Source organism: Camelus ferus, chromosome 7 (assembly GCF_009834535.1).
Source record: "Camelus ferus isolate YT-003-E chromosome 7, BCGSAC_Cfer_1.0, whole genome shotgun sequence".
Lineage (NCBI taxonomy): Eukaryota > Metazoa > Chordata > Mammalia > Artiodactyla > Camelidae > Camelus > Camelus ferus.
This window is the reverse complement of record NC_045702.1, coordinates 16325495-16348745: the sequence shown is the minus strand read 5'-3', so window position 1 is coordinate 16348745 and position 23251 is coordinate 16325495. Positions and strand designations below refer to the sequence as shown.

At 49.2% G+C, this 23251-nt stretch overlaps 1 protein-coding gene across 10 annotated transcripts in view; it reads left to right on the top strand.

The window, feature by feature from the left end:
* The window catches only part of HIPK2 (homeodomain interacting protein kinase 2), a 183405-nt gene that overhangs the window by 106304 nt on the left and 53850 nt on the right, over positions 1–23251 (top strand). For all 10 annotated transcript variants that reach the window (XR_004321301.1, XM_032483479.1, XM_032483477.1 and 7 more), the window contains exons 3-6: positions 17121–17244; positions 17538–17657; positions 19621–19707; positions 21448–21632. Coding sequence is in view for 9 of the 10 variants with exons in the window: in XM_032483479.1 (XP_032339370.1) it covers positions 17121–17244; positions 17538–17657; positions 19621–19707; positions 21448–21632 (516 nt within the window). In the remaining variant the exon portion in view is untranslated. The remainder of the gene's footprint in view (positions 1–17120; positions 17245–17537; positions 17658–19620; positions 19708–21447; positions 21633–23251) is intronic.

Genomic DNA, 23251 nt, shown 5'->3' with positions numbered 1-23251 from the left:
AGTTATGGCGCCAGAGCCTTCCTTTCTTCTGTTATTGTGAATTATTGTTATAGTAGAAAGCCAGTCAGCAAAGCCAGACTCAGCATCACGCTTCCTCTCGGCTGAGGTCTTATATGATGGAGACCTTCGTAAACAAACATCACATGAACTGAACGTGGGGTCCTTTTCAATGCCGTGCTGTTTAATGTAAAGTGTAATCATTGGTTTATATCCCTTATAAGTTCTAAAGTGTCCCTTGCTTCTGGGGTAGCTGTTGCCTAAACCCTTTTTTGTTTAATAAAAGAATACTAGTTTTATGCCACTCAAAAGTCTCCAATATATAGCTAAAAACAGTCATTTGCTTAACTACTCCATTTGTCTTCCGGCCTCTCACCTCTTGCCTAAGGGTTGCAAACTCGGCTGCCTATAGGGCCAGGCAGGGAAAGGCAGTCAGCTGTGAGGACAGGTGTGTGCCATTGAAGTGGGCAGCACTGTTCAGCCCACACTCATTCCTGCCAAGCACAAACGTGTAGCCCAGAGTTGCCAGAGCTTTGGATTTTCCAAGAGATGCTGGAAATCCAAACTTTTAGGAAACATTGCCTGATTTCTAAATGTTAATAACTAATTCAGAAATTTCTGTAATTCTTTGCAAGCCAGTTTGTGTGTCTGTGTTGGATGCTTCCTGTGGGATAGCAGTCTGCAACCTTTGTTCTGTTAGACCTTCCTGCCTCTGGGCACTTGAAAGTCCTCCCTGGGCATCATTTTCATTGGGCCACCTACCTTTTTAAGAGGGTAATAACTGATTGCCATCCAGAGTATCTGTCCCTGCGGGGAAAGGACCAGATGGAGTGTCTAGTACAGAGCTGGGCACCACGAAGATGCTAAGCTAAGGCTCGTAGAGAGAACATGCCTCGAACTTCCTTTGCACATCCCTCCTCTCTTAGAGATATGACCACATGTGGGTACTAGTTATCTATCACTGCGTAACATCTGACCTCAAAACTCAGTGGCTTAAAACAATAACCATGTATTATCTCACAGTTTCTGTGGGCCAGGAATTGGGGAACAACTTGGCTGGACAGTTCTGCTCAAGTTCTCTCTTGAGGGTGCACTCAAGTTCTCAGCCAGGGCTGTGGTCCTCTGAGGACTTGCCTCAGAGGGTCTTCCAGGGTGGCTGGCAAACTGGTGCTAGTGGCTGGCAGGAGGCAGGAGGCAGGAGGCCACAGTTCCTTGCCAGGTGGGCCTCCCCATAGGGCTGCTTGAGCATCCTCACAACATGGCCACTGGCCTCTCCCAGAGTGAGTGATCCAAGAGAGAGCAAGGTGGTAGCCACAACGTCTTTTATGACCTAATCTCAGAAGTCACATATCATCATTTCTGCAGAGCCCTATTGGTTACATACATTTGCCCTGTTTAGTGTGGGAGGGGATTCACTGTTGAACACCAGGAGGCGAGGCTCTTGAGGGGCCGTCTTGGAGGCTACCTGTCACAGCTGTGCTCACAACAATCCTTTCAAAACAAATGATCAAACACTGAGAGCAGTTTTCATAAAAACCTTAGGGAATAACTTTTCTGTCTTAGTGATTCGTACCTAATTCATTTCATTTACTGTTGTGTTCTCGAGATCAACCTCAGAAATTAAATATCCCATTTTTATAGCCCATCTTAGAACTGTCTTCCCTGAATGTATCTAAAATCACATTTTAAAAGCAGATTTAAAAATTTTACCTGTATCACCTCTTAGAGTGATAGGCTCAGGTGTACCATTTGCTTTTCAAGGAAGCTCTTTCAATCACTGCTTATTACCTCTCCCTGCTTCGTGGGGCATCCTTGCTCTCATAGCCTCTCAGTTGCCTGAGATGACACTTCTTGGCTGAACCTAATGTTTTTTAAAGACTTGAAAGGAAAATCCCTAAGAAGTAGTGTCCTGAACCAAGAATAGTACCCTCTTTGATATATTAATAGCATGTGTGAAGGCAAATAGCCCCCAGAGATTCCCTGGAGCCTCTGAATTAGTAGGAGAGGGGTGCCCGTTATCAGAGGCCGCAGGCGGGGAGAGGGGTTACTCCAGTTCCTGCCACTGTGTCTATTTCGGGTACCCCTTTGCAGCTCGCCACCGCAACTCAACCAGCAGGGCTGAGTGGGCGCTGCTGATGCTCATACACACACACATACACACACACAGGCTGCACCTTGCCTTTGTCCCTTTTAAGACCACCCTTAATAGTCCTTTAAAGCACATTTCGCCTGAATAAAATTGTGAAGGGGAAGGAAAGGTGCCCCACCGTGATTTCCCCTAGGAAAATCCCCGCTGGTAGCCAGGGCTTATTTGTTCAATAAACAAAACCTTAGGCTGGGAATTGAAGGTCAACACAAGCCGAACGCAGGCTTGTGTGCTGTGCGCGGTGCTCTGGGCCCCTGACGTTTGCGTGCGCACCTGGGGGAGGGGGCCGCCCCGCCCCAGCCTGGCCCCGCCCCAGCCTGTCCTCGCCGCCTTAGCCCTGGTCACCCAGTTGGCTGTTGGTAAATGGAAATGAAATGTATAATTCATAAAGCCGTGGTGGCGTGCGATCTGTGGAAGGGGGCTGGGAATTACAGGATTGAGAAATGAGGCTGCAGGCGTGGAAGTAACCTTTCTAGTTTAGAGGCTGCTGTGTTAGATGGCCTGCATTGTTCTTTTTCTGACCTGTTTCTGAACTTCCCCTTAGAAGAACAGAGGAAATACAGTTCTGCCTTTTCCCATATTGTTTTTGAATAATACCTTCAGATGCCAGCTTTTAGCGTTTGTAGTCTTCCGTTTGGGGTTTGGCTTTCCCTGCCACCCCCTCCCCCACGCTGCTTCGCTGCTTTCCAGAGTAAAATCTAGTCGCTAATTATTTCATCCCAGTATTAATGGCAAATACAGAGGCTACACAAATATTTGTCCATATTGAACACAGCACGTACAGGGAGAGAAAATACCCTTGCAGCTTCCACTCCCCATCTCTGCCCACTGCCTCTCCCGTGCAGAACTCACTCCCCCAACCAAGCAAGACCCGTCTGAGAATGGTCCTCGGGGGTGATGCAGATGGGCCTGTGAGAAATGTGTGGGATGTGGCCTCTCAGTAGGAGGAATGATGGAACCAGTGATGGATCTTAAGCCCTGGCTTGCAGAACAGAGTCATTTTAACCAGATGTTAAGGTGTACACAGGAATGATACATTTAAACTACTGATGTAATCGCAGAGAAAAAAAAAAAAACAAGGCTGAGGTGTGCCACATTTCTTTCATCAACCTCTCCTCTGTGCAACCTGAAATACTCGGTGTTGTTCACTCCACACTTCCCTCCACCGGTATTGATTTCCTGGTCTGAACTGTGAGTCCCCGGTGATGGCCGTAGCTTTGGGCTCTGTGATCATCTGAGGTCTCTCAGCCTCTGTAAAGTTGGGGGACCCCAGAAGAGGGAAGAAGGAAGACATGTGTTTGATTTTGACACAAGTAAGCATCACTAAAGAGTCAGACAAAATTGTGCCTAGCTTGTCCTCAAAGATGAATCTAGAGTTGACTCTCTGGGGTATTTGGGGTTGTTTTGTTTATTGGAAAACAAACCTTTAATGAGGCTGAATGAAAAGGAGCTAGACAGTTCTGCGTCAGAGGCTTTCAAACAGGAGACGGAATTTGGTTAGTTCCATCTAGGTGGGTAGTGCTGATTGAACACCCGCTGCATGCAGAGCGACCCCCGGGCTGCTGAGCACTTCCTTAGGAAGCAAACATAGGCTGTCTCTTCTCAAGGAAGTTTGGATCTCATGGGCAAATCCAGGGCAAGCCTGAATGCACACATACAGAGACCTGCTTAGAGAGCTGACACTCTACAGTGTCATGCAGCCACGTGGTCACGTTAGATGATTTTTTTCCAAAACTTTTATTCTTTGTCAAAAAAGAAACTGAGCTCTTCACACCAGTGATCACTGCCGTTCTTTCAAACACCCATTTAATTGCTTGTGGGGTTTTTTAATTGTATTTTTTTAAATCTCCGTGGACGCCCCCTCTCTTGCCATATTTCTTTCCTCAATTCCTGGTAGTTTCCCCTTTTCACCTGCCATTCCACCGCATGTATATCTTTTAAAGATACAAACTTCCTATGTCAAGCTTCTCCAATTGAAAATATATAAAGCCTTATGAGTTTCCGTTCAGATTTCTCCATGGAAATCTCCATCACCAGAGAAGTTCTAGAAAGAGCCTGCTAGCTTCTCCTGAGCTTGCTTTTCTCTTTCCTTAAAAATAAATGCATACAGACATAAATACATAAACAACGTATAGTAAGAAATCCCTCTGTTTACTTCTTCCTCAGATAATCACTTCTGTTCAGCAAACATCTGTGTATTGAGCATTTACTTTGTTCTTGCGCAGTGCTTGTGGTAGGAAAAAAGCTCATGAAACCCTGGCCTCCCCCCGCTGGGGGTGTGAGGGGTGACAGCCGACATCGATGGGGGATCCGCCCCCGCACAGCACCTGCACCAGGTGTACAGAGATGAGTCATGGACAGCCCCACCCCACCCCACAGGATGTTAACGGTCTAGCTAAGAAGCTGCCTGTAGATTTTTCTCATTTTGAGAAATCATTCCCAGGACAGGGATGAATTCCCAGGGCAGGAGATGTGGGAGCAGAACAGGAGAGAGCCTCGGTCAGGGGAGAGCTCTGCAGGAGGTGGATCCTAGGAGAGCCAGGAGAGTGCTTTCCAAAAAGGCAGATAGGGGAGGCGTGGAGGGGACCCCTGGGGGTCCGGGGGCCTCCTCAGACTGCTCTGATGGGTCTGGAGGGTTCTGCCCTGTTTCCTTTCCGCCCCACCCCTCCCATCAGCCCCACCCTCCCTCCCAAGTCCTGTCTTCCTTTCCTTTCCCTCTGCCTCTCCAGCCCCAGCTGACTGATGCATGGCAGCTCCCCGATTCCGCATGCTAGTTAGCTCACTTGGCTAGAGCAGTGTCCTCAAGAGAACAAAATGAACATTTTAATCTCTTCTGCTGAAGGCTGCTCCATTCCAGAGGCAAGATCCAGGAGCCCCAGCTCTCAGATCACAAAGCCCCATTGTGAGAATGAGGAAAACAGTTTATGGGAAGATGGAGCAGTCGTGTCCTCATCTTGCGGGACAACTGACTCGCCTTCCACTGACAGAAATATCTTCCCGGCTCTAATCTGCAGTTTGCTGTGGATTTCTCACAGTGAGATCCCTGGCTGTCCCCAGTCGGCTTCGTGCATCTATCCCATGGGAGTTGAAGGTTCAGGTGCCTTTCAGAGGGTGCGTCCACTGCCCTCCACAGCCCCTCGCGTGAGCTGCAAAGAGCCAGCTTACTGTTTCCTCCAGGATCCAAACACAGGGAAACAAACTTGAGTTTTGCTTTGTTTTGTTTTTTTTTCCAGTTCCTTTAGGAAAAGTTGAAGTTGGAAGGTTCTCCCTAAATAAGCTTCCCTTGGCAAGAGACCTGGAATTTATACCCACTTTGGCAAAACTCTCCTGCTTTTAACTCCCACTGGAACAAGCAGCCACCACGGGGACTGCCTCCTTGTCTTGACCGTGGCAGGTCCTACAGACTGTGGTTAAGTCCACACTGCAGCGTTTCCTGCTGTAGAATTGGGTGAAGGTTGTGTCCTCGGTCCCCTTCTGGCAAAAGCCAGAACAGTGTTCACTTCCCCAGCGAGAAACGCCAGCCGCGTCCACCCGGCTCCTCCTACTGGCCTGCCTGGCCCCTTGGAGGCAGGAGGCATCCTATACCTCATGCACCAGAGCGGATGACTCCGTTGGCCAGGATGGCCCTGGCTTTACTTAAGAACTTGCTTAGGTTGTGATTAGCTGGCTGTGGCTCTTCTTTCTCTGTGATTCTCCACCAACAGCGCCATGTAGGGAGGAGGCCTCTGAGCATCTGGGAGCACCCCTGTGGCTGCAGTGGGAATTCGCCCTCCAACATGTGTTTGGCATCCTTACTCAGCAGATTCTTTTTCATGTCTCAGGTTTCGGCTTCTGCTCTCTCAACTGGTACGTCTCCAGTTGGTGACACCAAATGCATCTCCCTTTCAAAGAAGGAGCAGGTTTCTGTCTTCAGGCCCTGTCTTTCCTACCCCCATCCATCAGCCGTAAAGAATGCCTCAGGATTTTAGCCCCACAAGCCACGTGATCAGATGGCACTGTAGGGAAAGGAAGTAACCCGAGGGTGAGCCTTGTCTTTGTTCCCGTTCACTTTCTGAGAGCTGGGTGCTCGGGGGCCTCGCAGGGCAGGCCTGGGGACCCCAGGCAGGGCAGCAGCCTGATTCCTCAGCCGAGTGCTGCTTCAGTCCTTACCCCACGAACATTTCTGAGTACTCACTATGAGCCAAAGCTAAATATTAATCAATGGGAAGCTTTACGTTTAAATCAATGATTGGTACATAAGTAAATAATATTACCTTCTTAATGTGCTTTCATCTGGGGTGGAGGGTGAGCCTTGAATTAACTGACTCAAAGGTGTGAAAGAGGCCTGCCCTGTTCCCCCAGCCTGACCTCCCGCTTTCACACATCACCCCTCGGAATAAAGTGGGGGTGCTAGCTCTGCAGTTGGGCCTCAGAAATTGAAATTCCACATTCGCTCCCAGAGCAGGGAAAAGAGGAGTAACCTCAGGAAGCCTAAGGGTGACAGCAGGTGACAGTGCCACTTGGGTTAGGCCCCCGCCGTATCAGCAGGCTTCCCAGGGAAGCTCTAAATGCACGGTTTCCACACTAACAACAAAGCAGAAGAAACAGTCAGTGAAAGGAGCTAAAAAGAACGTCTGAGGGTTGGTGTCCTGTCTCCCTCGGCCAGCTGTATGGTTCGCCCAGCCTGCCTGTTCGGGAGCCTGATCCAGGGAAGGCAGAGCCCAGCCGAGGCATAGGGTCCCCACCGCCGACGCACATGCCCTGCACAGGCTGCATGTCGCCCCCGCAGGTGCAGAGGGGACAGTGTGTAGGCGGGGCTTTATCGTGCTGACCACGTCTCTGCTTATCTTCCTGGTCAGTCACTGAGCTGTATGATTTTGCTTTATGCACTTCTTTGTATGTGTTACTTTCACAATCAATCAATCAAGGTTTTTTTTTTAACTTTATAAAAGAACCTGGAGCTGTACACATGTAAAAAGAACCTCTATATGTAGATACGTGCAGAAACCTGAGATTCCGTTTCCCTGGCTGCCAGGTGCTTCCACAGATGCTTACTGAGCACGTACTCCAGCAAAACTGGTAATACAGTCGTCCTGTGGGATGTCAGGCTTTCTCCAGTAGCCCTTGGCTTCATGGTAAAAGCACTGGAGACTGGACCGGGAGATTCAGGGCCACCGGGCTTGGGATGGGCCAAGTAGACAGTGCAACTGTACATGTCAAGAGAATAAGGAATTACAGGACAGTGTGCGTATCTTTAAAATGACCCACGGTGGGGTGCAAGTCGTTCTTCCTAGGAACATTTCTTACTGTGATTTACAAAGAATTACAGGCTAGCATCAGAATATCCCCCAGAGACCTGAGAACTGGTTTCCCATTTACACCAACATCATTAGAAGGTTTTGGAGGCAATAGTCATTTGAGTTGCAGATCCAACCTTTTCTTCTGGTATATTAACAAGAAGGTTAGATTTTTTTTTTTGGTGCTGCACTTTGAAGCAGAGTTGAAGCAGTGCTGGAAACTAAGGATCAGCATGTGGGAGGAGGTGGGGCAGGGGTGAATATATATATATATACACATTTAGTGCACACCAGGAAAGTCTTATTCAGAACCAAGATGTTCATTGCCAACATAAATCCAAAAAAAAAAAAAAAAAAAACTGCCACTCTGATTCTAGCATTATACTGAAAATGGTCAGTTGAATCAAGGAAGCTCGCATCCTCTGGGAAACTGTCCAAGTGTGGCAACACTGCAAGCAAACCCTGATTATATATAATCAACTTCCCATATGGATGTGATGCTTTGTTCCAATGTCTTAAGTATTTCTACTGGTGATAGCTGGAGATACTCAATTACGACAGAACCACCACTGAGCGTCTTAAATCCTCATCAGCACAGTTTTATTGACATCAGCTGTGGCCTGAAGGTAGCACTTCTAGAACCTCCCTGCAAGGATTTTGCTACACATGTAAGATCCAGCTGGAACGACCACAGGCAGAGTGGGGTTTCTTCCCCGGCTTTCCTTCAGGAGTCAGAGCCTTGCTCCTTTGTAGCCACTCTCCACTAGTGTCCTCTCCAGCTCAGTACAGGGCAGAAATACTCTCCTGTGGAGTGTGTCTGCAGATCTCAGGGTGCATAGTGTTTGGTCAAGCTGTCCCAGGACAGTCTCCTGATCACCTTGGCTCAGTGCAAGCCAACACAACGAGTGGACTCCTGGTCAACCTCACCTGTGTTTTGTTCCTGGAGCTCCATCTCAGAGACCCTTTGTCCTGCCCCTCATCTCCCTAGCACCCCAGAGACAGAGCCATTTCTTTCATATCTCCTGTTCACTGAGGAAGCAGTGTCTTTTTCAAAAGCAAATCCCAGTTTGGCCTTGGATTAGGCAGGCCTTGATCACTATGCAGATCTCCACTTGGACTTTCCTGGTCCCCCAGACATAGTCTGAAACCATCTTTTAGGGATGCTGCTCCGAGATGCTCTCCACCACTCACCCTTCGGGCTGTCTTCTCTGCAGATCCTTCAGGCTTTGGGGTCAAATTTCTCTAAAACAGCCTCCTCCTAGTCCTCAGATTTCTGCCATTTCTAAGGTCCTGTGTTGCTTTAATGTAATCCTTTGCCTCCCACTCTGGGTCGCCAGCTCAAGTAGTGGCTCTGAGCTCATGTCAGCATTTCCAAGTCTCCTTATTTTTGCGGTGGAAACATAAGATTTAACAACCCATCTGAAATACCATTTTACATTTTGATTGCTTCTGCCCCAGCCATCCCGAGGTTACTTTCAATCTACATGTATTTGTGGGAACGGGCTTTTTCACTGCAGTTCAATTCAAGTACACCTTATAATATCAGTGATTATAAAATGCCATGGACTAACAGTGTCTTGCTTCCAAGGAGTTCAAACTGCTTTATAATTCTACTGACCATAAATTATCTTCATAAGCTGCTGTGGAGACGAGAAAAAAAAAAAGGCGAGATTAATAATCACATTTTATAGATGGTGAAATAAAAACTCCGGAGAAACTGAGTAACATTTTTCCAGAAATGCACAGTGCTTCCTGTGCTCTCAGATTAGTGCTGCAGATTTATTGCCCAAGCTGGGAGTGGCTGTGAACCTTGCGCTTGTTTTATTCGTGTGTCGTGTAGATGATGGAGACTTGGCCCGGGAGGCTGGCTGAGGAAGAGATTGCACCGTGAAAGGGAGGGCAGAGTCAGGGCCCTGCTTCTCAGGAGGAGGGGTGGGGTTGAGGATGGGCTGTTGTCGTTCTAAAGCTCTTAGTTGTTGGTTATATTTGTCTTTATACCTCCTTTAAACAAATAAATGAAACGAAAATGTTTAATGTGTATGCTTTAAGATACTTAAACAGCTTTTCTAGTGTTTCAACTTACAAGGAAGTCAACGGGCTTTCAAAATGAGGGAAAGGGACGCTCTTTGTTTAACTGCTGTCACGTGGACTTAGACCTGTTCTACGTAAGTGGTTTACTAGCTCTCGACTGCCTGTCCTGTGCGAGGCGCTGCCTGTGATGCTGTGGTGAATTCCGTCCTCCCACCAGCATCAGGAAGTAGGTGAAGAGCCGCAGCCTGACAACGCTGGATTCTGCCTGTGAAAACAGTGCTCCCACGCATTTCCACTCTACTCGGGTGATGTCCATACCTCTGCTGGGGTCGTTCCCCCACAGGGTCGCAGGATCTGGACGTGATCTGGGAGGACCCCATCAGCTATGCGCTCCGTCAGGAGAGCCAGTGGAGCGAAATCACAAACTTCAATCACTGATGTGCTGAGAATGCTAACTGTTTAATTCTGTTTCTAGAGAAAAATAGAATTTTCAGTGTCTTGCTCTGGGAGTGTTGGAAAGGAACAATCTCTCTTTTTCTGAGGTGCCAATTTTGTCTGACGCTTCATGTATGTTTAAAGTATTTTTGACGTCCCAAAATAGCACTGAAGAGCCTCTGGAAGATGACTCCCTGGGTGGCGGGTGAAGGATGCGTCACTGACAGGACCCGGGTGCTGCTGAGCCCAGAGAGAAAGACCGTCTCCCCGGTTGGTGGGCCTACCTGCTGTGGGGCCGAACTGAGAACAGAACAAGGCTCCGTGCAAGAAACTTGAATGTGACTTTTTTCTTTAAAGCGTGTAAACTTTGAAACAGGCCACGTAATCTTCCTCTTGTCATAGAAGGTGTGATGCCAAGGGGATGGTGCTAGCGTCAGAGAAACTGGCGCCTGCTGAGGGTGTGGGGTTGAAGCAGAGAGATTCATTCCTTCTGCACATCTGTGTGAGCACCTGCTTTGCCCAGGCGCTGTGCAACGTGCTGGAGAGACACCACCTTGGGGGCAGGGGGTGACATGCACTCATCACCCAGTGCCTCGAGGCCACCCCATCTGTCCACTTCCCAAGACTCAGCTCAGGCATCTGGGGAGCCCTCCCTGCTCTGCGTCTCCTCCCTGCAGTCAGCCCCTCCTCCGTGTGCTGGGCACACGGCCGGCGTGTTGTGTGTCAGCTGTGGGCTCGCTGCGGCCTCCGAAGTGCTGAGCTCCGGGAGGAGCCAGAGGGTCTGTTTTTCCTTTCGATCTTCGGCACCCAGCCCGGTGCCTGGCGCATAGTAGATGCTTAGGAAAATGGCAGTTGAATTGTTCCAGTAAGTAAGTAAGTGGCACTTGAACCAAATTCTGGCTTAGAATAGCCTTTGGTGAGAATGGTTTCTTCTTCACTGAAGAGTAAACGTGGCTCGGCCACCGTTGAAGGTGCTTCAGGTGCGCTGAACAAAAAGAAGCAGATTTGAGACTGACTTTGAACTTCCAGGAGCTCAGAGCCTTAGGAACCAGCGGGACAGGAGAGGAGCCTCTGCAGACCAGAGCAGAAGGGTCTTCAGTCCCCTAGGGATGACTGAGGGGCCAGAGAAGTGCCTTCTTTACCCGAGGACTCATGGCCTGGGTGGTGAGCAGATCTTTATGGGGTGTTTGCTGTGTGCCGGACTGAGGATCAAAACCCGTGGGACACAGACCCCGCCCTTGGGAAGGCCTAGTAGAGGGTGGACACCCGAGCGTGTGTATGTCAGTAATAGGTGATCGGTGAACATTCGTTGGACCACTCTGGTGACTGGTGTCCGTGTCTTCATCACCTGGCACAGAGAAAGCGGGCAGGAAGGAGGGAGGGGAGGGGGCAGGCTGTATCAGAAATGTGATCAACATGGCATGCATGCAGAGCACAGGACACGTCCCTTGGATGAAGGCGAGTTTCAGAGGAGATTGGAAAAGATTGAAACCAAAGGCAGGAGAGCAGTTGGGGGTTCCAAGAGAAGCCTGGGTTGAAGAGGGCTCTGCCAGGCTGGTAGCAGGGGGAGCTCAGGGGGAATGGCTTCAAGAGAGAGTAAGCAGAGATGCGGTCAACCCCGCGGTCCTGACCCTGCAAAGCCCTGGTGCCACTGCAGCCCCCCTGCTACCTTTGCTGCCTTTTCACTGTAATTCTTTCGTGAGCCATCTACAGGTCGGTGTCCTCCGATCCTTGGCACTGGCCTTGCTGCGGCTGCCGCGCACCCGGGCCAGTCCCTGGGCCTCCACTCCTGAAGTTCCCACCCGCATGGAGGCCTGCTCTTCCCCTGGCAGAAGCCTGCCCACCCCCGCTCTTGGCCCGGGCGTCCATTCCTTCATGAAGATTTGCCCCTTCCACTCTCTTTTGTTTGCGCTGCCTTAGAACTTTTTGTATGAATCACATATTTTACTGCTGTCTTATGTTTAATAAAGGGTTATTCAATCAACAAACCTTTATTGAGTGTCTCCTGGATGAAGGGCACCGTGCTGCCCCCATGGACTTAGGGGAGACAGACAGTAAGCAGGTTCTTGGGAAAGTGCTGTGAAGTGACATTTATGGCAGCCTAGATAGAGACTAACTGGTGTCAGGGGAACCCTGTCTGTGGCGGTGACAATTAAGCTGAGGCTGGAAGAATGAGGAAGAGGCAGCCGTCTGAGAGCCTGGGGAGAGCATCTGAGGCAGAAGCAGCAACACCGCACAAAGGCACTGGGTCCGGAGACTGAGAGGAAGCTAATTAGGCTGGAGCTCACTGAACTAGGACAGTGGGTTGGAATGACCGTGCTGAGCTGAGCAGGGCCCGGCCCTAGAGGTCCCCGTGGGCCAGGGGAGGGGTTTAGATTTCGTGCCAAGTGTGGCAGGGAACCTCTGAAGGGCTTCAAGCAAAGGGATGTGTGGCCTGTTGATTCTGGCAGCTGGTAGAGAATGGATTGGAGGAAGGGATTGGAAGCTCCAGGTGAGACAGGTGGCCAGGGCCGGAGCGGTGGCAGTGGAAGCAGAGAATCGGGGTTGCTTGACTTTGGAACTGCCTTATTGATGGGTTGGGTGGTGAGGATGGAGGGGAGAGAGGAATCGGAGATCATTCCCAGGTTTCCAGCTTGAGTAAGGGGGTGGGGGTGGGAGTGGTAATTCTATTTACTGAAACAAAGACGAAGGGAGGAATTATTGGGGCAGGGGAGGAGCAGGGGAGAAGAGTTTCCTTTTTTGTTGTCCATTCCATATTTTTTAAAATTGAAGTATGGTTGATTTACAATATTGTGTTAGTTTCTGGTGTACGGCAAAGTGGTCCAGTTATATACGTGTGTGTGTATATATATATATGTGTGTGTGTGTATATATATATATTCTTTTTCATTATGGATATTGAATGTGGTTCCCTGTGCTATGCAGTAGGACCTTGTTGTTTATCTATTTTATATATAGTAGTTTGTATCTGCTAATCCCAAACTCCTAATTTATCCTTCTCCCCAACTTCCTTTCTCCTTTGGTAACCATAAGTTTGTTTTCTAGGTCTGTGAGTCTCTATTTTGTAAGTAAGTTCATTTTTATCATCTTTTTAGATTCCACACATAAGTGATACCATATGATGTTTCTTTCTCTGTCTGACTTACTTTACTTAGTATGATAATCTTTAGGTCCATCCATGTTGTTGCAAATGGCATTATTTCATCATTTTTTATGGCTGAGTAGTATTCCATTGTGTATATATACCACATCTTCTTTATCCATCTGTCTGCTGATAGACATTTAGGTTGCTTCCATGTCTTGGTAAGAGTTCCCTTTTAAACATACTAAGATTGAGATGATTTGAGATATTCCAGTGGAGATGTCAGGCCATCAGAATGTAAAGCTGGTGCTGAGAAAAGTCCAAGTTGGGGATAGACATTTGGAAATACACAAAATGGGATTTAAACCTGTAAGCATGGATACGATGACTGTATCAGCTTCCCGGCCCTGCAGAAACAAGGACCACAAATCACATGACTCAACAACAGAGATTTATTTTCTCACAGTTCTGGAGGCTGAAAGTCCAAAATCAAGTTGTCAGCAGGGACATGCTCCCTCAGGAGCCCCTCAGGGAGGACTTTCCCTTGCCTTTTCTGGCTCCTGATGGCTCCAGGCATTCTTTGACTTCTAACAACATCACTCCAACCTCTGCCTCCATCCTCACATGGCCGTCTTCCCTCTGTGTCCGTGGCTGGATTTCCCTCTTCTTATTGGGACATTAAGGATCCTCTCTACTCCAGGATGACATCATCTTAACTAATTACATCTGCAGTGACCCCATTCCCAAGTAAGGGCACATTTTGAGGTGCTGAGGATTAGGACTTCGACATGTCTTTTGGGGGACACAGCTCAACCCATAGCGGTTACCTAGAAAAACAATGAAAAGAGAGAAGAGAGGGGTCCCAGGGCTTTGCCATCGTTTGGCAGTTGGATAGAGGAGGACACACCCTCAAAGGAACAGACAAACCACGAGCAGAGGCAGGACAAACATGCGGGGGCATGGTGTCGGGAAAACCCAGACTGCGTGTTTCAAAACGGGAGGGAAGGGTCACCTGCGTGGAAGAAATGAGGCCCGCGGCTCCCAGAGCTGAGAAGCTGACCAGTGGATGTGACGTGGTCCCTGGTGACCTTGACAAGCAAGGCACTTGATGGGAGCGGGGGGTGGAGGTCCAGTCAGAGGAGGGAGACAAGCGGTGGAAACTGCAGGAGATGGGTCTTGAGAGTTGGCTTTGGAAGGAGAACAGAGAAATAGGACGCCAGCTGCAGGGAGCTGAAGGGACTAGGGAAGGTTGGGTTTGGGTTTTGGTGTGTTTTGTTCTTGTGTTCTGCTTTATTTTTTTAAACGGGAGACGCCGGAGCACGTCTGTGTGCTTGGATTAGCTCTGTCGTCGTATCTGTGTGCGTGGGCGCCGTGTACATGTTGTGTTCGACTCCAGTTGTCACCTGTGCTTCAGTGATGTCCTCCCAGCACCATGGTCCCTTGGGGATGGGGCTGCGTCTTCTCTTTCCTTTGTCTCCCACTGTCCTGCCTGACACATAAGCATTTGTTCACCGTGATCACGGCAAAAAAAAAAAAATACCCTGCTGCCCACATCGCGGTACCGTGAATCACTGCCGTGTCACTTTCTGACCGAAAATGGACGAAGAGCTATTTTCACAGGCCCTGTTCATGTAACGTTAGGCAATAAAATCCACATCTGGTGTTTCTTGCCAGAGAACGTCACTGAAGTGCCCTTTGCATGACAGTCTTACTTGTTGGATTCTGCTGTGCAGATCATCAGGGAACAGGATCTGGGAAATGGGTTTCCAGAGATTGCCAGTGGCCTGGTAGGGGCCCGAGAACCAGTTGATTACCCTGTTAGAAAGGGCAGCCCCGTGGTCCAGTCCAGAGATATCCCCACAAAACCAGACTGGCCTGGAGACTGGAGTGTCCCGGCTGCAGAGGGCAAAGGGACAGGTCATAGGAACGGGGGACAGAGGTGTGGAGATGCTTGATCTGGAGCCAGCAGCAGCCTGCCGAGGGAGGGGTTCTTGGGACCAGACCAGAAATAGTTCTCCTGGGAAGAGGCCTGAGTCTGCGTGTGAGAGGAGGCAGGTACACACACCTGACTCTAAAACAGGGAGGGCAGAAAGAAAAGCAAGTTCTGACACATGTGTAATAAAAGCGTGTTGTTTCCTTTATAATGTTCTTTTCCCATATTCCCTTCTTTTCTAAAAGATGTGGTTTTAAAATAAAACAAAACCACTTCTGAAGAGATTGCATTGCTGGAGGCAACCATAATCTTGTCAGTTACACACAGTGATCAGGTGACTCTGGGGGCCCTGGTGTGTGGGGGCAACGCTGGACACGGCGACCTGGGCCAGTTGTGGGATTGAGGCCCCATGATGTGTCGTAAAACCACCACCAGCATCCCCAGGGCATCAGGGCCAGAGAGCAAGGGCAGCCTCCTGCGTTTACAGGACATAGGTTTGGAGGAGACAGAGACCAAAGAGGAGGCGAAGTGCCAGGCAGAATGCCAGCCGCTGATGATGCCCAGCAGCCAGGGGACGGGGACAGGAAGAGCCATTAAGTAGCTCCGGGGCAACTTGCTCCGCTGCCCTCCACAGCAGCCCCTCCTCCCAAGCCTGGGAAGACCCAGCCCTGGATTTTAGGACAAGTTCTCTTGCTGCCCAGACCATGCCAGGGGCGCTCTAGAAGCACCTGGCAGTGTGCTGACTCTCCAACCCCAAGGAAATGAGGAAACTCCTCGGTGGGAGGGTAGAGCTCAGTGGTAAAGTGTGTGCTTAGCATGCATGAGGTCCTGGGTTCAATCCCCAGAACCACCAATAAACAAACAAACAAACCTAAGCTCCCCCCAATAAAACAAGTGAAAAATTAAAAGACTTTTGTGACAAGACATTTTGGTTCTTATTTGTTTTATTTTTTCAATACCATTATGTAGAGAAGAAAAAGGAGCAATGAGAGCAAGTTTAAAGGGGCGGGTTGGGGGATACTTGCTAAGTGGGGAGAAATTAATCTAGAAGTTCGGAGACACTGGAGATGTTTCTGACACCACCCCCACCCCCGACTCTCGGGCCAGGCGGGCGGAGATAACCTAGACCCAGAGAAGTCCCCCGTTCCCCTGCACTCCCACTCCAGGCTGCTGAAAGGGTGGGAGAGCAGCAGCTTCTTGCGTCGCTTAATCAAGTGGGAAATTTATGGAGAAAACAGCAGTTGGGCTGGTGCATATTCGTCTCTGCAGAGTGCCTGGAGCCGTGTTTATTAAAAACATAAACTGGGTTGGTATCTCATACTTGAACGTGGTTCTCTCCAAAGTGTACCCTACCTAATCATGACCAGTTCCTAGAAAAGAAGAGGCACTCTGTGGTCTTTGGGTTTTGATTACCAATCAAATGTGAAATTTTCTCTTTGAGTTTAGGTGATTTCCTTCAGAAGTTCCAGCATGTAACCTTGTTTATCATGTGAAGGAACATAACTTCTACAGTTAGGAAAGGGTTGGTAATGGAATTCTGATTGATACCCAAACTAGGTGTCATGAACAAGGTTCCGTATTTGTAATAGTAGAGAACTTTTCAGATTACCTTTTTAGAAGCTAATGGAGAAAAAAAGTAGTGTTTCCTTGGGAAAGTGTGATACAGACTCCTAAGAGGGGATTGTTGGCATAAACAGATATTGGAGTTAATCCCATTCTGGGTGGAGGCAACTTGTTCTATATATTACTGGAAATAGAATACTTGTACTTCAGAATTCCTTTGTAAAAACCGGGCACTCTCTAAAGGTTGGTTTCCTGGGTTTTCAGCTACAGAAAGTAACTCCTGAGCATCTCTAAAGTGGTCATTAGGTCTGTGGCCACACCACCCTGAACGTGTCCAGTCTCATCTGAAGTGGTTATTAGGTCTTCTGGTTGGAACGTAATGGTAATGAAGTCAATAGATGTGGTTCCTTGTGGGTCTGTTCCAGAACCACAGACTTCCCTTCATCTCAGCCAACCATCCAGCCAGGCTCTCTGCTGAGGGGGAGGACCAAGCCAAAAGATGGAGAGATCACTGCAGCCTCGTGCGAGAATGACAGGCCCTTGAGGGGGTCAGTCGTGGTACCGGGTTTGAGAGATGGGGTTTTATGTAGAATTCGTATAGGCACAGCTGCCTGCATTTCCAAATTGCTAATGGTTTTTTCCATTCTTCCCTTTCAGGGCCCCTGAGATCATCCTTGGTTTACCGTTTTGTGAAGCAATTGATATGTGGTCCCTGGGCTGTGTGATTGCAGAGCTGTTCCTGGGCTGGCCGCTGTATCCAGGGGCTTCTGAGTACGATCAGGTGGGTCCAGAGAGCTCGGGTATTCACGGCAAGCCCCCCTTCTTTGTCTGCTTTAGCTCTTCAATTACTGCATGATGTGCAGATAGGGTTACAGGCTGTTCCGCTGTCTCCTGAACCTTGCTTCCCCTCGCCTCACTTTTCTTGCTTTATTCCTCTTTCTTTTCCCTTCTCCTTTGATTACTTCCTTCTCTCCCTATAAAATTGTCGTTTCTCTCGGAGACACTAGCGCCATTAGTATACCACAGGTACAGTGACAGGAAAAGCCCTGACCTCATCCCCATCTTTTCTTGCAGATTCGGTATATTTCACAAACACAGGGTTTGCCGGCAGAATACTTATTAAGCGCGGGGACAAAGACAACTAGGTTTTTCAACCGTGACACAGACTCGCCGTATCCTTTGTGGAGGCTGAAGGTAGGAAGAGCATCCCCTCCATTCCTCTCCAGCGCCCAGACCAGGGGAGAAGGGCCCAGTCCAGTTCGTGGGGAGCCTTAGACATCGGCACACTGGCCCGGGATCTCCCTTTGATCTGGCCAGCAACACCGGGGAGGTGTGACTGTTGTCCATGCGTGGCGTGGATGAACTCGAGTGTTCAAAAGCACCGCTTCGTCGTCGGCCTGCTGAATCCCAGGCTCTGATTGCTAAACTCCCGAGATTTAATCCAGTAAACTTTGATGACCTGTCTGGTTGGTTACCAGGGACAGAAGTGAAGCACCCCTTGCCTTCAAGGAGCTCCCAGTCCAGAGGGAGACAGAACCTTTGTGGCAAGCTCCAGCCCCCAACCCCTGCAACAAGCACCCTGTTCCCGGCAGGAACAGAGTGTGGGACCAGGAGGAAGGGAGCCTTTAATCCTGCTGTGGAGCAGAGAGGGCAGAGCTCAGTGGTAGAGTGCATGCCCAGCGTGCACGAGGTCCTGGGTTCAGTTCCCTGTACCTCTGTTAAAAATAAATAAACCTAAATTACCTCCTCCCCCCTATTAAAAAAAGAAAAAAGAATTTTTAAATCCTGCTGTGGCAGAGGGTTGGGGAGGAGCATTTGAGTTGAGCCCTGAAAGATGAGGTGGGTCTTCCAGGCGAAGGGTACAGTCTGAGCAGCCTTGCCTCCCCGGGCTCCGGGGAGGGGGCTCTTCGTCTCAGCCAGCAGCGGGTGCGATGCACCATATATTCAGGTGGTTTTACTTTAACAGAAACATATTTTGCTTTCACTTTGATCTGTGCCTAGTAATTAAAATTAACTTTTTTTTCCTGGGAAGGTGGAAATAATATGTCTTAAGTGTTTTATGTTCATTTTAGGTGTTTCTCCTTTTTTTGCACCAGTGTGGGTGGATTTTTTTTTTTTTTTTTTTTTTTTTTTTTGGATAGAAACCACAGCCAAATTGTAATACATTAAAAGATAATGTGTGGCCAGTGGTCACAAAAGGTTTAGAAAAAAGATTGGGATGTGAAGCAAGCATCTTGGGCTATTGATGGGAGGCCGGCGCTGGGCAGCTGTGAGGGGAAGTGGCTCAAGGTCAGGTCCAGGGAAAGAGAGTCCTGGGGAGAGGAGGCTGAGGCCAGGCAGAGTCAGGGTTCACTTCTACATCTTAGTTAAGAGCCTCAGACCTACTTGCCCAGTCATTCCTAGATCTTAGCAGCTCCAGGTGTGCTGTCGGTGAGTGATTTGAAGGATTAATTACCTGTGATCCATGGATGAGACTGAAAACCCGTAGTAATTGGAAACAGCTGTTTCCTGGACCGAGGCCAGTACGGGAACTGGGTGTGTGTGCCCCGGGCCCGGGTGGAGGGGGCCCACGGAACAGACTCCAGAGCCGGCTGTCACTCCCTGGCCATGTGACCTTGGCAAGCCTTCTAGCTTTCTGTTCCTGTCTGTCCCTCTGAAAAATGGGCTGGTAGCCATCCCACCTAGGATGATTGTGAAGGATGTTGCATGCGCTCACGTGCTTTAGAACAGTGCCTGGCACATAGTGAGAGCTCTGTGTATAAGAGCTTGATAAGTAGGATTAAATTAAAATTTTTAAATGTGTGGGAAAGACCTCCTGCTTTTCCACATATGGAAGCTGGTCTTAGCCCTTAAACTTGGGGAAGCATGGAGAGTGATGGGGGGGTGGCCTGTGTTGCTCAGCTGGGAGTCTTCCAGACCTGACTCAGAGCAGGCCCCCAACAGGTGTTCGTGGGAAGAAGGGAAGGAGGAGGGATGAGTCAGTGTGGAGGGTGAAACGCGAAAGAGAGTAGTGTGCAGGTCACTTTAAGAAGAACCCTAGTCTCCTCTGAAAGATGGGAAAGAGACCCTCTGCGAGAAGCAGAAGCTGGCGGGTTTGAGTCACAGTGACGAGGATGTAATTCACAGTAACCAACGGGCTGTTGCCTCTCCTGACCAGACACCAGATGACCATGAAGCAGAGACGGGGATTAAGTCGAAAGAAGCAAGGAAGTACATTTTCAACTGTTTAGATGATATGGCCCAGGTAAGCTCCATGGGTGAGTATGCAGTGTTAGCCCTTTGAAAACCATGCACGGCAAGACTTCTGCAGGAGTCATAGAGGATGTGGGTAGAAATCCACATTACTCAGCTGTGGAGGTTGACCTTGACCTTAAACAATCATATACCAGCCTTACTTAGTAAGAATGCCACTGGGTTTGTAGAACCTTTTTAAAACCTTACACCAGCTGTTTAAAAATAGCTCCAATTTATTGGTTCCTAATTGTAAAATAGAACCGGCCAGTCTTACTGATTCTTCAGGAGAAGAATTCAAGCCCATTAGTACATTTCAGTTTCCTGCCAGTGATTAGTTCCCTCAGGCTGCGGTAACAAGGTGCCGCAGGCTGGCTGACTTAAGACAACAGACATTTATCCTCTCACAATTCTAGAGGCTGGAAGTTTGAAATAGAGGTACCACCAGGGCTGTGTTCCTTCTGAAGGCTCTAGAAAGACCTGTCCCATATCTTCGTCCTAGCCTCTGGTGGCCCCTGGCAATCCTCAGGGTCCCTTGACTTGTAGCTGCATCCTCCCCATCTCTGCCCCGTGTTCCTCTTGTCTCTGTGTCCAAATCTCCCTTCTTTCTCTTATAAGGACAGCAGTCATTGGCTTTAGGGCCCACTCAGCTCCAGTGTGACCTTCATTTGACTACATCTGCAAAGACCCTTTTTCCAAATAAGGTCACATTCAGGGACCAGGGATTAGGACTCACATCTTTTGTGAGAACACAGTTCAACCCACTGCACTCGGTCCTCTCAGTTCACTGGAGGGACCGCAACCCTCACGTTTGTGCTAGAGAAAATCCTAGAACTTCAACTATTTTCAGGGCAAAAGCTGGTGTAAAATCAAAGCAACCCAAAGTGGGTTTTTCTTCAAAGCAACAAGAAATAAAGCTACAGACCAATAAACACTCAGCACACCTCTTACTGAAGAGAAGTGTAACCAAAAATCATGATTCTGAATAAAGTGTACTTGTCAGTTGATTAGAAGCTTAGATTGTCTGCAAAAACTGAAATTGGCTTCTAGCACATGTCTTGGAAGATACAGCGAGCACCACAGAACAAGTTACTAAAGGCCATCCTTGTGTAGACTTGCTCTTGGAAGAAAAATCCTGTGTTCAGATCTCCTGCTTGCTCTGGGCAGAAGTCATCCCAGCGAACACAGGGACGTCAATAATGCTGGCCCTAATCCAGGGTGCAGCGAGAGGGCAGATAAGACCGTAGGGGTGGGAAGACGGCACTGAGGCCCTGACATCTCCCTCTGAAGGTTCAGTAAATAAATCTTTTTGCATCTTACTTTTTACTGCTTCGTTGTCATTGCTTTTAGCCTTGGTAAAACACACAGCATAAAATGTATCATTTAAACCATCTTTACATATACAGTTCTAGTATTAAGTACCTTCCCATTGTCACACAGTCTCCAGAACTCACTTCATCTTGTGGTTATTTTCAATGAGGTGTGATGTGAGGTGCATCTCAGCGGAACTGATGAAAGCAGGACCAGGTACTCCCGTCACTCACGTGTGCTTGCGGGCACCAGCGGTGGCCCTCGGCCTCCCCTGCACAGAGAACAGCCACATGCTGTGGGCAGTAATAGCACGTGGCAGTGCCTCCCGCAGGGCAGACACAGCCTTGTGGAAGCTGGGAAGCGGTGACTGAGAGATGAGGATGGAGCGGCAGGCGGAGGGGAAGGACGTCGGGGAGAGTAACCTGTCCCCGCTTACTTCCAGGTGAACATGACAACGGATTTGGAAGGGAGCGACATGTTGGTAGAAAAGGCGGACCGGCGGGAGTTCATCGACCTGTTAAAGAAAATGCTGACCATAGATGCGGATAAGAGAATCACTCCGATCGAAACCCTGAACCACCCCTTTGTCACCATGACGCACTTGCTTGATTTTCCCCATAGCACACAGTAGGTGTCCCCCTCGGTGCTTTATACCCGGGGTCAGCAAACTTCTTCTTTAAAGCCCCAGACAGTACATATTTTAGGCTTTATAGCCGTACAGTCTGTCACAACTCGGCTCTGCCGTTCCAGCTGAAAGCACTGTAGACAATGCAGAAACCCGGGAGCCAGGCTGTGTTCCAACAAAACAGTATTTATCAAAGCAGGTGGCGGCCAGATCGGGACCCTGGGCCGAAGTTTTCCTGACACCAAACAGGAGGGAACAGAGGAGCAGGAGAGGGCACAAGGCTGGGGGGACTAGCCCCCAGAGTCTGCGTGAAGGGAGGGGCGCAGAATGGCAGCGTCTGGGAAGCAAAGCCACTTTCAGTGCGGGGGTCACTCCCAGATCCGTGCTGGAGTGGACTCGGTCTCGTTTGGATCTGGGTCTGTTCATTCATTCGTTCACTGTGCTGTGTGCGATGCCAGGTGCCAGGGTAAAGCAGGGGATAGAGCAGATGGGCCCTGCCCACGGAGCTTACAGTCTATAGGAGAGAGAAAGGACTAAACCAGCGACATCCAAATAACCAGGCTGCTGTCCCGGGGCACAGAGGGCGAGGAGAGCAGGTAACAAGGGCCCTCGCGTGGGGCAGGGCGGGGAAAACCTGAGGAAGTGATGAAGAAGAGTGAGGGGCACCTGGTGGAAAGGCTGGCAGAGCGGAAGGGGCATTGCCATGTGGAGACCCCAACACAGGCAGGTCCAAGCACGAGAGCCTGGGACAGTGAGAGAGATGAGGCCCCAGGAGAAGGCAGGAGCAAGGCTTCCACCTTAGGGATTTCGTCTTTCTCCTAAGAGCCGTGAGAAGTCAGGAAAGGGTTCTTGTGCAGGGGAATGGCTGGTGAGAGTTGTGTTTAACAAAGATCTGTCTGCCATTGCTCGATCAAGTCAAATGAGGCTGGAAAAAATGCCCATCAGATTTGGCAACTTGGAAGTTGGTAACTTAGGGAGAGCTGTCTCGGTGGATGGTAGAAGCAGAAACCAGTTTAGCTGGTTGCAAGACTGAGTGAGAGTTGAAGAAACAGAGAGTACCCTTTCAAGAAGGAAGCCTGTGAAGGAGGAGGGAAGAAACAGAGGGGTGACTAGGGATGGCCCAAGGGGGATTTTCTTTTAATGTGGAAGAGACCTGAGCAATTTAAGATGCTGATGGGAAATGTGTGGTAGCAACTGAGAGAACAAAGATAAAGGATGCTCAGAAGGTGTTTCCCAAGGTAGTGGGAGGAGCCGGGATTCAGAACACAGGTAGAGAAACAGGCCAACATCACAGGAAGGGTGGCTGGAAGGGCGTGTGGCTGTCATGGGTGTGCGGATGACGTCAGTGGGGGAGTTGAGGGAGTAATTCAGACAGCTGCTGTCTCCTCCTTGGGATCAAGCTGTTGCTGGTTTAAGGAGGGTAGAAAAGTTTACACAGCGGAAGGTAGCAGAACAAATTGAACAGAGAAATACAGCAGACTTGTCAAGCTTGGAGGTTGGACATGAATAGCGTGGGGTGTAACTGAACTCCCCAGGTGAGGCATGGAGAACACGGAGAGTTGGGCCCACCCAGGTTGGAGTTTTGCCGGGCTGCTAAGAGGAAAAGACTGACACAGATTTA